The 14911-nt window shown below is 37.3% G+C and overlaps 2 protein-coding genes and 1 long non-coding RNA gene across 6 annotated transcripts in view; 1 reads left to right on the top strand and 2 right to left on the bottom strand.

Moving 5' to 3' along the window:
- LOC100020158 (flavin-containing monooxygenase 1) overlaps window positions 1–3261 on the bottom strand; it is a 33437-nt gene extending 30176 nt beyond the window's left edge. For 2 of the 3 annotated variants that reach the window (XM_056815522.1, XM_056815521.1), the window contains exon 1: window positions 3017–3261. The gene's annotated coding sequence lies outside the window, so the exon portion shown is untranslated. Of the gene's footprint in view, window positions 1–425; window positions 478–3016 lie in introns of all 3 variants that reach the window. The other variant, XM_056815524.1, reaches the window with a different exon arrangement.
- The window catches only part of LOC103104904 (uncharacterized), a 97065-nt gene that overhangs the window by 48238 nt on the left and 33916 nt on the right, over window positions 1–14911 (top strand). The window lies entirely within an intron of this gene.
- LOC100619430 (dimethylaniline monooxygenase [N-oxide-forming] 2) overlaps window positions 10256–14911 on the bottom strand; it is a 45030-nt gene continuing 40374 nt past the window's right edge. For both annotated transcript variants that reach the window (XM_056815520.1, XM_007480765.3), the window contains 2 exons: window positions 14577–14649; window positions 10256–12622 (listed from right to left, as the gene is read on the bottom strand). In XM_056815520.1, coding sequence (XP_056671498.1) covers window positions 12277–12622; window positions 14577–14649 — 419 coding nt within the window. In that variant the 3' untranslated portion in view covers window positions 10256–12276. The remainder of the gene's footprint in view (window positions 12623–14576; window positions 14650–14911) is intronic.

Below are 14911 nucleotides of genomic sequence, written 5' to 3'. Positions count from 1 at the left end.
CCAGTATCTTTGCCAAGAAAAGCTTGAATGGGTTCATGAAGAGTCAGAAACAACTGAAATAACTGAATGACAGCAAACCTGAATCTTACTTATGTAAAGGGTAAATTTAGGGGTTAGTGACTGAATATATTATACTAGTGGTCACCAGGGATTAATTTAATACCAATAAAAATACTCAATCCATCTTGGAATTTTATGGTGGTTTAATTACAATAGAGGGAAGAAATTAAGGAAAAGGTAGAGGAAAGAGAATTTAAACTGCTCCAGCCTGGGTTGAGCTAGGCAGGAGTTCAGAGGCCTTGGCCAAGGGGCCTTCTCAATCTAGCTTGGCTACCAGCCATGAGGCTTCCTCTGAGATGAGGGGTCTCCTAGGAGGATAGCATTTTAGGAGGTAAAGGAAAGGAGCAATCAGCCTAACCACTTACCAAGCACACTAAGAACACTGCCATGAGCTCCCCATGCTGCCAAGCCCAACGTCTGTGCGAGAGAGGCCGGAGAGAAGAAGTGACGTGAAATATATAGCCAGTTCTTTACATCATTTCCTGCATCTCACATGTACCAATGGTAGCTTAAGCTTGACTTAGGACAGTCCAGGGGGTCTGTCAGTTGTTTCTTATTTGTCACTTGATATCACATGTCTGTCATAGGCCATCTTCCTCAACATTTAATCCTTAAGTAGGGGAGTATACATTCCTGGCTGCTAGACTAAGCAGGGTGGAGTTAATCTAAAATTCATACTTACCTTTCCAGACTTAATATACATTACTCCCCTACTATGAATATGCTATACTAGTCTTCTTATTACTCCCCAGATATACATTCCATCTTTCATCTTCTGATCTTTGCGCAAATCTTCCCCCATGCCTGGAATGGAATGTACTCTTGTTTTCAGCCATTTAGAATCCTTAATTTCCTTCAAAAGTCAGTTTACACAGTACCTTTTCTACAAAGACTTTCCTGATTCTCCAGCTGCTAGTTCCTTCTCCTCAAAAAAATTACCTTATATTAATTTTACTATATTCTGTATATGTATATATATACATATATATACATACACACACATACATATACACGTATGTATTGCCTTTCCCATTGTGAATAGTACAGTTCCTGGGGTATAGTAGCTAATTAGTAAATATTTTTCATATGTTTGATTGGTTTTTTGGTCAACAGTTGAGTACAGAAAGAGTAATACTAGAGAGTGAAAATGAATACCTAGAACACGGTTGGCTTAAACTAGGCATTTTATGAATGTTTGTTGGATAGAATGGAAGTGAATTGGATATAGAATTCTGGTGCTCAGCTTGTTTTCTGAATGTGTAGGGAATCTCAAACTAGACACTTGAGGAGAGTGGATTTGGGGGACAAGTAGAAGAACGTCTTCCCTACTGTGGAGCTGACTGGAAAGATCATGAAACCCTGGGTCCTAGTGGTGAGTTCTACAGAGTGATTCCAGAACCTGGGGAGCTTTGGTGAGAGAGCTCTCACAGATACCTAATATCAGAATGGCCAAATTCTGGGATCAGAGTTGTCTGGCTTTGAAAAGCCAGAGAAAGTAATTAGCAATATTGGTGAAATGTTTATCAGCATGCATAAATGTGACTGTATCAATGAGGATCTGAGAAGAAGCTCATGAAGGCTGTCAGAAGAAGGTGGTAAATATTGATTTGAGCAGAGATGTGCTTTGGGATTGTTTTGCCTATGTTTAGATAGCTGTTCTCCCCAAATCACAAAAATAATTTATATTCATATAATGTTTTAGGGTTCGCTTTCCTCACAATGACTATCTGAAGTAGATATTGTAAGAATCTAAAAAAAATTTTTTTGGGGTCTAGACCTATGATTTGTTTGGGAAAGTTAGCATACTTTGAGAATTCCCTTCTACCAATGCAGATAGGCCATCTTTCTATGATTTATCATTATGGAGCATTGCCTACGTCACTGAGAAGATAAGTGATTTGCCCAAAGTCACCAAGACAGTACGTGTTAGAGGCAGAACTTGGACCCAGATCTTCTTGACTTTGAGGTTGGCTTTTCTATCCACTATACCATATTGTCTTTCATTGCAAATATCCTTATTTCCATTTCACAGATAGGGAAACTGAAGCTTAGATACATTCATGAGAATCTAAGTGGTATGGCACAGAACCAAGATTCAAAGCCAGATTTTCCTAGCCAAATGGAAGAAGTCAAGAATGTCTAGTTTTCGTATTAGTCAACACATTGCAATAGTAACATGTAGTTCCAATGTGACATAGACTATAGCAAAATCCTAGTCTTTACTTTAGAGAGAAAATACAAGACAAATGTAACTGAGGCTGAGAGTCATCTTGACTGCCAGAGGGTTTAGGAGGAGGAGACCTCTAGTGCTACTGTGAAAATAAGAAATCTTGATGTTGGGGTACTAGATTGAAACTAAAGCATTGGCATAAAATGAAAAAAAGAATTGTCTATTTGTAAAAATTTGCCAGATACTAAATGGTGTCCTGGCAACTCAATCAAATATCAGAAATTTGGGGGATAATATTCCAAACCACTATCCTGGACTATATTAGATTTGTTGATTAGGGACCCTCAGAATAAACAACCGAACAAAACCAAAATAGAAAAATGGAATGAAACAAAACAAATCCCTAGTCTTTCCTTCAAAATATTCTCTATTTTCTTTGCACAGAAAATCTAAATTGTGGTCACTTAATCCCTTAACTTAATGACTTCTCCAGCTGGATAATTTTCAATGTAGCCAGAAGATTATATAATAGCCAGAAGATAATTCTCTGCTTTCAAATAGGCCCTGCAGAATTCCCTATACTAACTTGAAATGAGAGAATGGAAGGATTGTTTTATATTGTTTTGTATATTTTCCCCCCAAGGTTACTAGGTAGAAAGAGAGTTCTTACAAAATAATTCTGCTACTTAATTTTAAAGCCCAACTGCTGAACAAAGGCAACTCCTCTTCCATCCCACCTCAAATGGGCCCATCCAAAGGATCCTGAGCTCCAAGTGGAGAACTTACTTTTTATACTTCCTGCTCTTGGTCCTCATATGACTTTGTCCAAGTGCAGTAGATAGATTTTACTTCCTACTTATGGGTATGGGAAATGGATTTTCCAGATACTGTCATCCAAGTTTCCTACAATGGATCCAGTTGAGGACAAAGCATCATCCTAGGAGGAAATAATGTTGGCCTTGGTACATAAAGCTCATCATTTGGATGTGCTTGTTTCAAGTGATGAGGAAGAGAATATAACATTTTAGACTTTGCAAGAGAGATATTTCCCTCAGAGGAATTGTTGGTTTAAATATTAACTTGTTGATTAATTTATTACGAGAGTTAAATCTCAGAGAAGTGACCTTCTGATGACAAGGTATTTCCTTTCTGCAGGATTTGAATTTTGGATTATTGTAGATTTAGATCAGGAAGGAACCTTTGAAGTTGGTTAGTACAATTCCTTCATTTTTACAGTTAAGAAAAAGGCCCCCAAATATGAAGTGACTTACTCTAACATAGCTGTAGCATTGAGGGCTTAAAAATTGGATCCCTTAAATATTCATTCTAGGCTCAAATATCACTGGGTCTGCATCCACTCAAAACCTTAGCTCACAAGCCCTACCGATGTTTACTGTTTCTCTCGTCTGTTCAACAGCACAATTAATTTGAAGTAAAAGCATCTAATGAAAAAGCATAGTAAAGGAAGTTATAATAAATAATAAAGTAGTCTTCCCATCAATGTAGACTACCCTTTCCCACAGACACACACACCAGTGGAAAGAGTGGCCATGAATAGGGACAATGCATGAGCATACACAAATATTTTTTTGAGGGGGCTACAGAATCAGACATGCCACATTGCTCCTTCTGGTGCTATGCTCTATTAAACTTGGCAAGTCTACTGGGCATTGAATCAATCTGCCATCTTATTTATCCCTACTGCTACTGTGGTTATTGCTGGGGAAATCGTCTTAGCTGAGCATTGCTTCATTGGCTTTGTTGCATCTCTGATAGATATGTTGACTTGCTGGTTGTTGATGACTGACAGACATCACAGTCAGGCATTCTATTCCCTATTACTATCTATGGAACTCTTTTTATTAAGGCTACTTGTTGACCACCTCAGCACCAACTTCCAATGATTCAATAGCTACAACCTCTACCATATAAAGGCTGATTGACAGCTTTTTAGGCAAAACTGAGTTTTGAAGTAAGCTAGAAGGTAAAGATAAAAAGGGAGAACATTTGAAGCATGAGAGACAGCATGATAGACATCCAGTAAAAAGTCATAGAGTTGGGAGATGGAGGGTTATATGTGAAGAAGAGGCGAAGTCCATGATGCTAGATTATATAGTGGGAGGAAGGGAGTAAAACATAAGACTGAAATGGTAGGAAGGGAAAGGCTAGGTTACAATGGGACTTAAAAGCCACATAGAAGGGGTAGCTAGTTGGCTTAGTGGATAGAGTACCAATCCTGAAGACAAGAGGTTCTGGGTTCAAATGTGACCTCAAATACTTCAGAGTTGTGTGACCCTGGGCAAGTCATTTTACCCCCACCCTCTAGCCCTTACTGCTTTTCTTCCATGGATTTTATATTTGATCTTCTAAATAATAGAGAGACACTAGAATTTAGTAAAGGCTAGAAGGAGGTGACATGTTGGATATATACTTGGGAAAGATCACTTCAGCAGCTGAGTGCCTATGAGAAATTAATCATTTGTGTTCTGGATTGGCTAGAAATGACTTTCTCAATATTCCTATGTTTTATCTTGCTTGATATTACAGATAACATCAAGATCAGAGGAAAGGCTTGGTTTTATCTACCTCTTAGACCACAGACATTCTGTTCTAGAAAAATATGAACTTCTGGGTTTATGAATTATTATTATTATTATTATTTTTATGTACCTGTGCATCCTCAATCCCTCCTATAGTGCCTTGTATATAGTAGACACAATATATGCTAGCTAGAATAGGAAAAAAGTTCAGATTATGTGTATATATGTATATTTGTGCGTAAGTGTGTATGCACACATATTGTGGGTTTTAAAGTATTTGTGGCTGGGGGAACTGCATCCCCCAGTGAGCCCCAGGGATCCCTCCCCCCTACTTCCTGGTATGGGATGGGTCTTGAATGAACCAATCCCATGCTGGGGAGGGACCACACCCCCTACTTCCTGGTGTGGAATTGGTCTTGAATTGGACCAATCTTGTGCTAGGGAGGGACCACACCCCCTACTTCCTGGTCTACATAAGGAACAATCCTGCACCTAGGAGGGAGCAGAGTTGGCTAATTTCAGTCCAGGGAAACTGTTTTTTCTTATTTTATTAAAATTAATCAGATAAAAGAGTTTTGATATTTTTAAATAATCATTTCAATATATATATATATATATATTTTTTTTTTCATTCCAAATGGTTAAAGTGAGAAGATGCAGTTCTAAAAATTGAGTGGGGGGTAGCTAGGTGACTCATTGGATAGAGAGCCAGGCTTAGAGACATGAGGCCTTGGGTTCAAATTCAGCCTCAAGACACTTTCTAGGGGTGTGATCCTGGGCAATTCACTTAATTGCTTAGCTCTTATTGCTCTTCTGCCTTGGAACCCATACTTAGTATTGTTTCTAAGACAGAAGGTAAAGGTTAAAAAAGTCAAAAAGAAGATTTTATTTCTTATCTTGGAGGTAAGAGAAGACACTGCAGTTCCCTGAATGTGGAGGGGAGATGACATGATTGGACATGTACTTTGGAAAGATCACTTGGCAGCTCAGTGTCTTGGAGTAGGGAGAGACTTGAGTCAATGATACCAAAGGCTATGGTAATAAATTCAAGTGTGAGGTGATGGATGATGGATTTTGGAACCAAAGTGAATTCCTAAGATCAAAAGTATTTAGAATTTCAAGAAGCCCTAAAGTTCTTTGCAATTCAATTCAATTTAGTTTGATTTAATAAGTAGTTTTTAAAAATTTCTTCTTTTTTTCCTATTCCATCTCCATAATTTCATCAATGTACGGAACTCTCCGTGGGAAATTTCCTAGTGGGGAAACCTCCCTCTCCTGAAGTCTATAGGCAATTACAATTTAAAATCCTAGAAAATTATAATTTTAGGAGGGATACTGAAAGGCAGGGACAGGTCTAGAGGCAGATCTTGGCTGTGAGGCTGCCTACCCCTTTCTTAAGTGTTTTTAAATCCTCTTATTAAGCTGGGTGCCAGTACAGGTGTTAAGTTCTTCGAAATCGCCAGAAAATGCATATGACATAGAACCTTCCTGAATGGAGTTGATAATCTTGTCAGGGAGATAAGATTTATATTAACAAGGCAATTAAAGAACAACAATAAGATATTAGTAGAATGATTGCTAAAAAAAATACACAGACAGAAGTGCTAAGGAAAGGCAGTAAGAGGATAAATTCAAGTCCTGAACTAGAATTTGAGTTGTAGATCAGATCAGATCAGAACGTCGACTCCTGGACACTTACATTTGTCTTCATCCATGCTGCAGCCCTTGGTAAGCTGATCTTTGAACATGCATTACTTCCTACTTATCCCCTCATTACAAAATGCTAAGGGGAACAGAGAGTACCATTAGCAGAGTTGTTGGATTTAATGGTGTGGAACAGCGAAGAGGGGGAAGATATAATTTTCACAAGATTAAGCACCATTAGCCTGTAAAAGAAGCTGCACTGGTACATATCTGCTTGGTTCTATTCTCAAAAACCAACTGGGTATTTCAGTTGGGTTAGATGAACAAGGGATTTTGATTTAATTTCCTCGTTGCAAACAATCTGGAATGTTGGTAATGACCTTTTCCCTTAGACCTCACATTGTCCTTTGTTGTTGAAAGCAATGGGAGTGTAGGCAGAAACAACAGATTGGTGATTGATCTTCACTTATTTTTTATTTTTCATAAGAATTACCTTGTAGTAAGTTCTTCCAATTTTTTTTTCTTGTCATTGTATTGTTCCATCTGGGGGCATTTTAACAGTTTAGAGCGGTAGAGGAAGAGGTGTGCCCTGGGTTTCCTCTCACTCTACTACCTTTCTAGGATTCCAATCTAGTTATCTTACTGCTCAAAGGCAAGCACAGTTCAAGGGATCCCTAACCAGAGTTATTTGACCTCCAAAGAATTCAAGGCAGGACATACTTGTAGGGAAGTATGTGCATGTTTGTGTGCCAGTCATAAATGACTTGGTCAAATGAGAGATGTATACATTTGAATAATAGGCCATTTAGGGAGATAAACTTAATAAATTTTAATTAATAAGTTTCCTTAATAAGACATCTAATGTGGAGAATTTCCCAGTATATATGGCCCATCCTCTCTCATACAGTTAAGAAATTGAGCTAAGTTTCTGTTTTACAATAACCTCTTTCACATGGACTGTGATTGGTCATTATCAGAGAAATCTTTGATCCTGGACTCAGTTGGGCCCTAACTGACTGCCTTCAGTATGGTGGGCAGTTGAGTACAACATGATTACACTACACCTCTTGCATAGTTATTTTTTATTTGCTAAATGTATATACTTTTGTGAAATCATAGGAAAATATATTTAAAGTTGAAAGATTCATCCATAATTTATCCAATTTAGTGCGACTTTTATTGATAGACAAGGAAACAGACTTTGAAAGGTAATTATCCTTGTCTAAGGACACATAGATAAGTTGCAGACTAATATTTGTAAGAAGTCTTGTGACTCTAAACCCAACACCCTGTGGTTTCTCCATGTCGAACCTGCCCAGTTCTGAAGACTGTGATTTCATAGTAGGTCTGGTGGATTGTGAGCTCCTTGAGGACAGGGGCTGTTTTTTGCCTTTCTTTGAAATACCTCCAACAGTTAGCATGCTGCTTGGCTCATGTTTAATAATTCTTTATTGATTGACTGAGTAGACTTGGATTTATTTACTTCTTGTTGGTTCCTACATCCTGGAATTATGGGATAGATCCTTTTCTTAAGCTATTATGATTTCTTTTTTTTCTCTTTCTTTCTTTCTTTCTTTCTTTCTTTCTTTCTTTCTTTCTTTCTTTCTTTCTTTCTTTCTTTCTTTCTTTCTTTCTTTCTTTCTTTCTTTCTTTCTTTCTTTCTTTCTTTCTTTCTTTCTTTCTTTCTTTCTTTCTTTCTTTCTTTCTTTCTTTCTTTCTTTCTTTCTTTCTTTCTTTCTTTCTTTCTTTCTTTCTTTCTTTCTTTCTTTCTTTCTTTCTTTCTTTCTTTCTTTCTTTCTTTCTTTCTTTCTTTCTCCCTTACCTTCTGTCTTGGAGTCAATACTATGTATTGGCTCCAAGGCAGAAGAATGGTAAGGGCTAGGCAATGGGGGTCAAGTGACTTGCCCAGGGTCACACAGCTGGGAAGTGTCTGAGGCCAGATTTGAACCTAGGACCTCCCATCTCTAGGCCTGGTTCTCAATCCACTGAGCTACCCAGCTGCCCCCTCTATGATTTCTTGATAGTCTCTATAGCCACCAAGGTTTGGATCTATTATTATTTCTACAGGTCCCAACCCTCTTCTCCCACCCTCTCCCCATCTTATACCATGCTATGTCATATTGAGCTCATATACCAGTATCTGAGATCTGCTCCATTTTCTTCTTGGGTCAGTTTGTTCTCCTTAGGCAACATGGTAACCCCCTGTTCTTGGGGGCACATCATATTAATGCTGAACTTGGTATAGACATTTAATCAACTTTGCTCATTACAACTCAGAACTCCTAAATTCAAGAGATCTTTTATTCTCTGCCTCCCAGTATTTGGGATTACAGTGTTTGCCATCATTCCCAGTGGTATTGATTTAATACTTAAATATTCTTTTATGATAAGAAGCTTGTTTTCTTTTCTCCTTTCTAGAGCTGTTTTATAATTAAGTATAGAGACCTTAAGTGACTTGCCTAGGGTCAATTTCCTGAACTCCAAAGTGGGTTCTTTATCCACTATACCACACTACCTCTCAAAATCACCTAGGCATAGAGACTGGACATTAATCATTGCATTGTTGATTTCATTGATACAGGGAACTCCCTTTGGAACCTCCCTCTGACAATAGGGATCTGTACCCTCTCAATGATTAATGGTTTTAGAGAGCAGCTGAATCACTGAAAAATTTACTGATTTACTTTTCCAGGGTCATATAGGCAGCTTGAGGACACTAGGAACACTTCAAACAGCTGCAAAAAGACAGAGGGATGCCAATTAAATATAAGAATGAATTTGGCATTGAGAGATAGAAAAGATAATTGAAGAATTTGTGGACTTACTCTTTCATTAACAGTCTCTGCTTGGCATGGCTTCAGAGTTGGTGTTGGAAGTCAGAGAGATTGGAAACTCAAGAGAGGAAGCACGATACAGAGAGGGCTGGATTTGGTGGTATGACAACACGTAGCACCTTTGTGACTGTAGGCAAATCATTCTACCACTAAGGAAGGATAAGATCTCTAGCATCTCCAAGGTTATCATGAAGCTAAATCAAGATAATCTATATAACAATTTGCAAAATTTAAACCTAATTATAATCAAATGTTACATAGTATCATCCAAATTATGGCTAAATGGGTCTTTGGTGGATCAATTTTTGTATCATAAAAAAGAAATGTTCTACAGGAAGAAAGCCTCTACACTTTGCAAAACTGTGCATTCCACATACTTGGAATTATTTTAAGTTATTTTCTTCCTTCTTGAAAGATTTCTGGAAGGGAAAATTTAGTTAGCTTGAATGAATGGAATTCTTTCAGAAACATGCATTTTCTTTCTTCTCCTTTCCCATTAACATTGTATCAAAATGTCAGTACCTAATGGCAGAATGTGCTGTCTATGATCACTAACATTTTTTAATAATGGGCAAAGCAATCAATTTTCATCAAGAAACAACCATATGTACCATTTGCTCTTTTTCTCACAAAGAATTTGCTCCTGTAACCTAGAAAAACATTTTGCACTTAAATGCTTTTATTCTTTTGTTGGCCTTTTCTCCCCAAATGCCCACAATATAACCTCAAGTATGCCAGAATGTTTCAGAAAAAAAGAGCAAGAAAGAATACATATACACAACTACTTGGAAACTCCAATGAAAAGAAGCCCAGACCAAAATTATGAATAATTTCAACCAAAGCTTTGGGGAACTTAAGAGAGAGTTTTGCTTTGACCTCAGGCAGCTATATGCTTTAACCTTTCTTGGAAAGTATTATTTATGCTGAAGATTCTGTCATCATCTAAGCTCACGAGAAAAATAGTTCTAAACAGAAGTCCTAGAAATACATGACTACAACCCACTTAATTTAATATTTGCAAGAAGAGTTTATTAATATGTGAAGCCTACAAAGAGCATTGGAGGCATGATTGAAATATAATTGTATTCTATTGGTAAAATTATTAGTAAAATACCTCATTATTAATAATTATGTAATTAACATTAATAATGTTAATGGTAACTGCCAATAAACAACAAACTTTGGCATTTACTAGGTACCAGCAGTCATTGTTCATAAGTACGGGGAACATTATTACAAATAGAAAGAGAAATTTCCTTCAAAGACCTTATACTCCAAAATATAAAAAGGAAGAGAAGCAAAGGTACTCAATGGGCCTGAAAAAGAAAGTCTAGAGTAGAGCCTAGAAAGAAATGTAACACAAATGGCCTTGGTGCCCTCCTTAGATGGAGGTTCTGGTAGGAACTATCCAATCAGAGGGAGAAGCTGCAGGGACAGAACTTACTTCCAATGTGTGAATTCCAGGATTGGAATGGAGGTTTTTAAAGAGGAAATTACTCTTTTTTTATTCTTTTAATTTTTAAAATTTTAATTTAAAAAATTTTCCCATGGTTACATGATTCCTGTTGTCTCCCATCCCTCTTTGCTGCCTCCTCCTGGAGTTGATAAGAAATTTCATTGGGTTATAAATATATTATCACTCAAATCCTATTTCCATATTATGGAATAGAGTTTTATGATGAAGGACTGGGCCGTGGAAGAGGAATTCTGAAGTGCATAGGATCACAGAATTAGATCTGGAAGAGACCTAAGAGATCATTTAATTTGATCCCTAATTTTATAATTGAGGAAATAGAGACCTAGGAAGATAAAGTGGTTTGCTCTAGGTAAGAGGGGGCAGAGATGGGCTTTGAACCCAGGTCTTTTATTTTTTTATGTTTTGAAACCCTTACCTTCCATCTTGGAGTTAATACTGTGTATTGGCTCTAAGGTAGAAGAGCGGTAAGGGCTAGGCAATGGGGGTCAAGTGACTTGCCCAGGGTCACACAGCTGGGAAGTGTCTGAGGCCAGATTTGAACCTAAGACTTCCCATCTCTAGGCCTGGCTCTCAATCCACTGAGCTCCCCAGCTCCCCCCAGAACCCAGGTCTTTTAATACCAAATTTAGTCCTCTTTTGATTATACAGTTCCTACTCGTGTGCTACAAAATGACATAAAAAAACCCAGCAAGTTTTCTTGTGACCACATTAATAAAAGTGTGATTATTTAGACCTTAAGGATTTGGTGAAATGATGCCATGGCTACTTCCATCCAATCTCTGTTAATCTGTATAATCTCTGCTCAAATATTTCCCTACAGCATTTGGGAAGCTTTGCCAAGAACTTGAGTTTGGGTTTGGAGCAGAGTGAAATTTACCAGATGGACACCAGATGGGAAGGCCATCAAGAATGTGACTCAAGAGAAATGGTTTTAAATAATCCTCTACTATTTTGATTATCTGACAATTTAGAACCAAGGGATGTATGTGATCTATGACTTTTCTCATAATTACCACATGCTCATGGCTGGCATTATAAATGTCAATGCTCTGTGCTAAAAAAAAATGACATTTTAAACTTTTGCCACCTGCTGTGGGAAGGATGGGATGGTAAAATATTTTAATTCTATAATTAGTTTTTTTACATATTATTCATCAAGCTGGTTTACAACAATAACTAACTGATTTTCTATAATGCCCTTTTTACTTATCTCTTACTTTGATAAAGTTGGGGATATAGTTTGATCAGGATTTTTAAAGCATTTCCCCCATATTTGTGCATATATCTATCTATGTAGACATATATTGTCTTCAATTCAACAACAGATATTTATTAGACTATAAACTCTTTGACAGTGAGGACTGCCTTTTCCTTCCTTTGTCTCCCCAATCCTTAGAAAAGTATCTGGCGCACAGTATGTACATAATAAGCGATTGTTGACTTGATATGAGGCACTTGGGTGACAAAGATAAAAACAAAATAGTGCTTACCCTAAAGGAACTTATACTCCATACAGCAATCTCCCTCCCCAACTATAACTAGGATATAGAATTAATAAATGTGGAAAAAAATGGCCCACACGATAGCAATGAGACCCAGGACTTTCAACAAAGAAGTAATAGAAGCCATGGAAGAATCCTTTACAATACGAGTCTTCAAAGGCTTCAAAAGCCTTTGCTTCTCAGTCAAGATGGCATTTCTGGCTCCCTTCCACTTCCCAGGGCCATTTAGGCGATACTGATATGGATGGCAGGGCCCAAAGTAAATCTTCAGGGCCAATTTAGGGTCTTTCATAAAGAGTGAGATAATGTCAGGTTTGGCCCCGATCTCTGTGGCGAGTTCATCCAAGTAGTCAATGTGATTGGTTTGCAAACTTTGGCTCTGGCTCTTTCCAAACCTTCATGCAGAAAAACAAAAAACAAAAAACGAATCATAAATTATATTCAGAGGAATCCCAAAATATCTCTCTTTCTTACTAAATTTTTTCTATGCCCAGTGGAAAGTGTAAAGCTATCACACAATTATGTAACATAATTGATGTCTTTATGGGAGAGCAGCTACTTCTTTGAAATAAGTAATTTGGTAGTCATTAACTCAATTCAATTCAGTTAAATTCAAATAAAATGAATTAACAAGCATTTGTTAGACACTATGTTCCAGGTAACTTTTAATATGTATTTAATATAGGTTAAGTTCTATGTTAGGTACTTGGAAATACAAAAACCAAAATGAAAAATGTTTATTTTCCTCAAGGATTTGACCATGATGTCCATTTTGTGGGATTATTTACTGAATGTTGAATTATCAGTCACCCACCTTATCTTCATTCACTATAATTATAACCCTTAAAGACTTCTTTCTACCACTTCTTTCTTACTGTATCTACTAATTTTCTTTTCTTTGTCTCAGGCAAAGTATTGGGTGAGGTTCACTGCATTTGAAGCCTGACATGGAAAATTGGCATCTAAAAATTCTACTGAATAGCTCATTGTAAGGCCATGATTTGTTTAGTTAGCTACCTCAACTTTTTAAATCTTTTTACAAAGAATCAAGGGTTCCTAAAGCATTATATCTCCAAGGATAGTAACCAGTAGAATGTAAAGTCCTTGAAGAATCATTATTTTTTACCTTTGTTTTCCCAGTGCTTATTTAGCACATTTCCTGGCATAGGAATACTCAGGTATTGTATTGTATTGCATTGTACTGCACTTTATAGTAGGAATGACTAGTGGAACCCCTGACTGGCTTGATAAATTTGCTGGCTACATGATGAAATTATAGGACATGGACCTTTGTTAGATTGCAGAATCTCTCTTGGAATGGCATGTGGAACAGGGAGCATCTGGCTGAAAGACATGTCCTTCATTAGAAGCTCTTTTCATTGGTTCCTAGTTACTAGTCACTAGGAACTAGTCCCTAGTTACTATCTCATCATGATAGAGTGGAGAAGAAGATAGAAATCTGCTTCTCCTCCTCCATTTTAGATGAACTCACCAGGGAAAACTCATTAAGTCTTCAAGAGTTGGGAATTACAGAGAGTGTATCATCTTGCTTTTCCATATCAAAAGGCAGTAAGGCTCATCCCAAGTCAGCTGATCATTAGGAATTCCCTGTGTCCTATCAGTTGTCTTCCAACAATGGCTCAAAACATATAAATTCCTCAGTTGTTTTTTTTTGGGGGGGGGAGAAATTATTTTCCAGATAGTTATAAAGGTTGAAACCATATATTTTTTGATTAGGGGCTTCCATGGTCCACCCTTTACATTTGTATCATATAAAAAATTTAAGGGCAGTTATCTTTCAAGGGTCTCAAGGGCAATAAAAAATTTTCTGTAGGTAGCTAAATTCTTGCCAAATAAAGGTAAAGATGGGCATGTAATTTGAAAGTTCAATCCCAAACCCTATAATTTCTAAACCTAGCTCTCCATCTTACTTCCTCATGCCACTCAAAGGTATATTTCCTAGTGCCTTTGCTTTAGTTTTATCTCCCTATACTCCTAAAGCTCTAGGACAGTGATGGTGAACCTTTCAGAGATAGAGTGCTCCAACTGCAAACTGTGTAGAGAGGGGAAGGGAAACAGCCCCTCCCCATGTTCCTCTGGCTTTCTAGTAACAAACTCTGGCTAACTCTGTGCTGAGACCATGTGCTTGCTCACAGAGAGGCTTCTGAGTGTGCCCCTCTGGCATGTATGCCATAGGTTCACCAACATGGCTCTAGGACATTTACTCAGACTTATTTAAACTTCAAACAACAGAGGCAAAGAAATCAGAGGAAAGTTTTCTCTCTTAAATGGAGTTAATATCCCTTAGTCAAATGGACTTTAGTTGAATAATAAAATGTTATTTCTTACAGTTCAACTCTTTTTTCTCTTCTTGTCTCGATGCTTGCCTTCATAGTGCTCTCTGAGGGAAGTGTGCAAAGACCTAGAGTAGAGAAGGTAGATTTGTGGTGATTTGATATCATAAAGACACTTTTTTGAAGTAGAGAGTTGGAGATATAGATTCATAGGGACTGAGGCCCAAAATGTGTTTGCTTAATATTTTTCATTTGAAGAATTCCATGAATTTATGCAGCCACAACACTTCAGAATCTTTGAAAGCTAGATAAGCAGGGTCAGTAGTCAGAAATATTTGAAGCTTTTCTTTCTCCAGAAGCAATATTCAACAAGTAATATAACCAACCAAT

The sequence above is a fragment of the Monodelphis domestica genome, chromosome 2, assembly GCF_027887165.1.
Source record: "Monodelphis domestica isolate mMonDom1 chromosome 2, mMonDom1.pri, whole genome shotgun sequence".
Lineage (NCBI taxonomy): Eukaryota > Metazoa > Chordata > Mammalia > Didelphimorphia > Didelphidae > Monodelphis > Monodelphis domestica.
The sequence above is the reverse complement of the archived record's forward strand: the minus strand, read 5'-3'. Positions and strand labels throughout refer to the sequence as shown.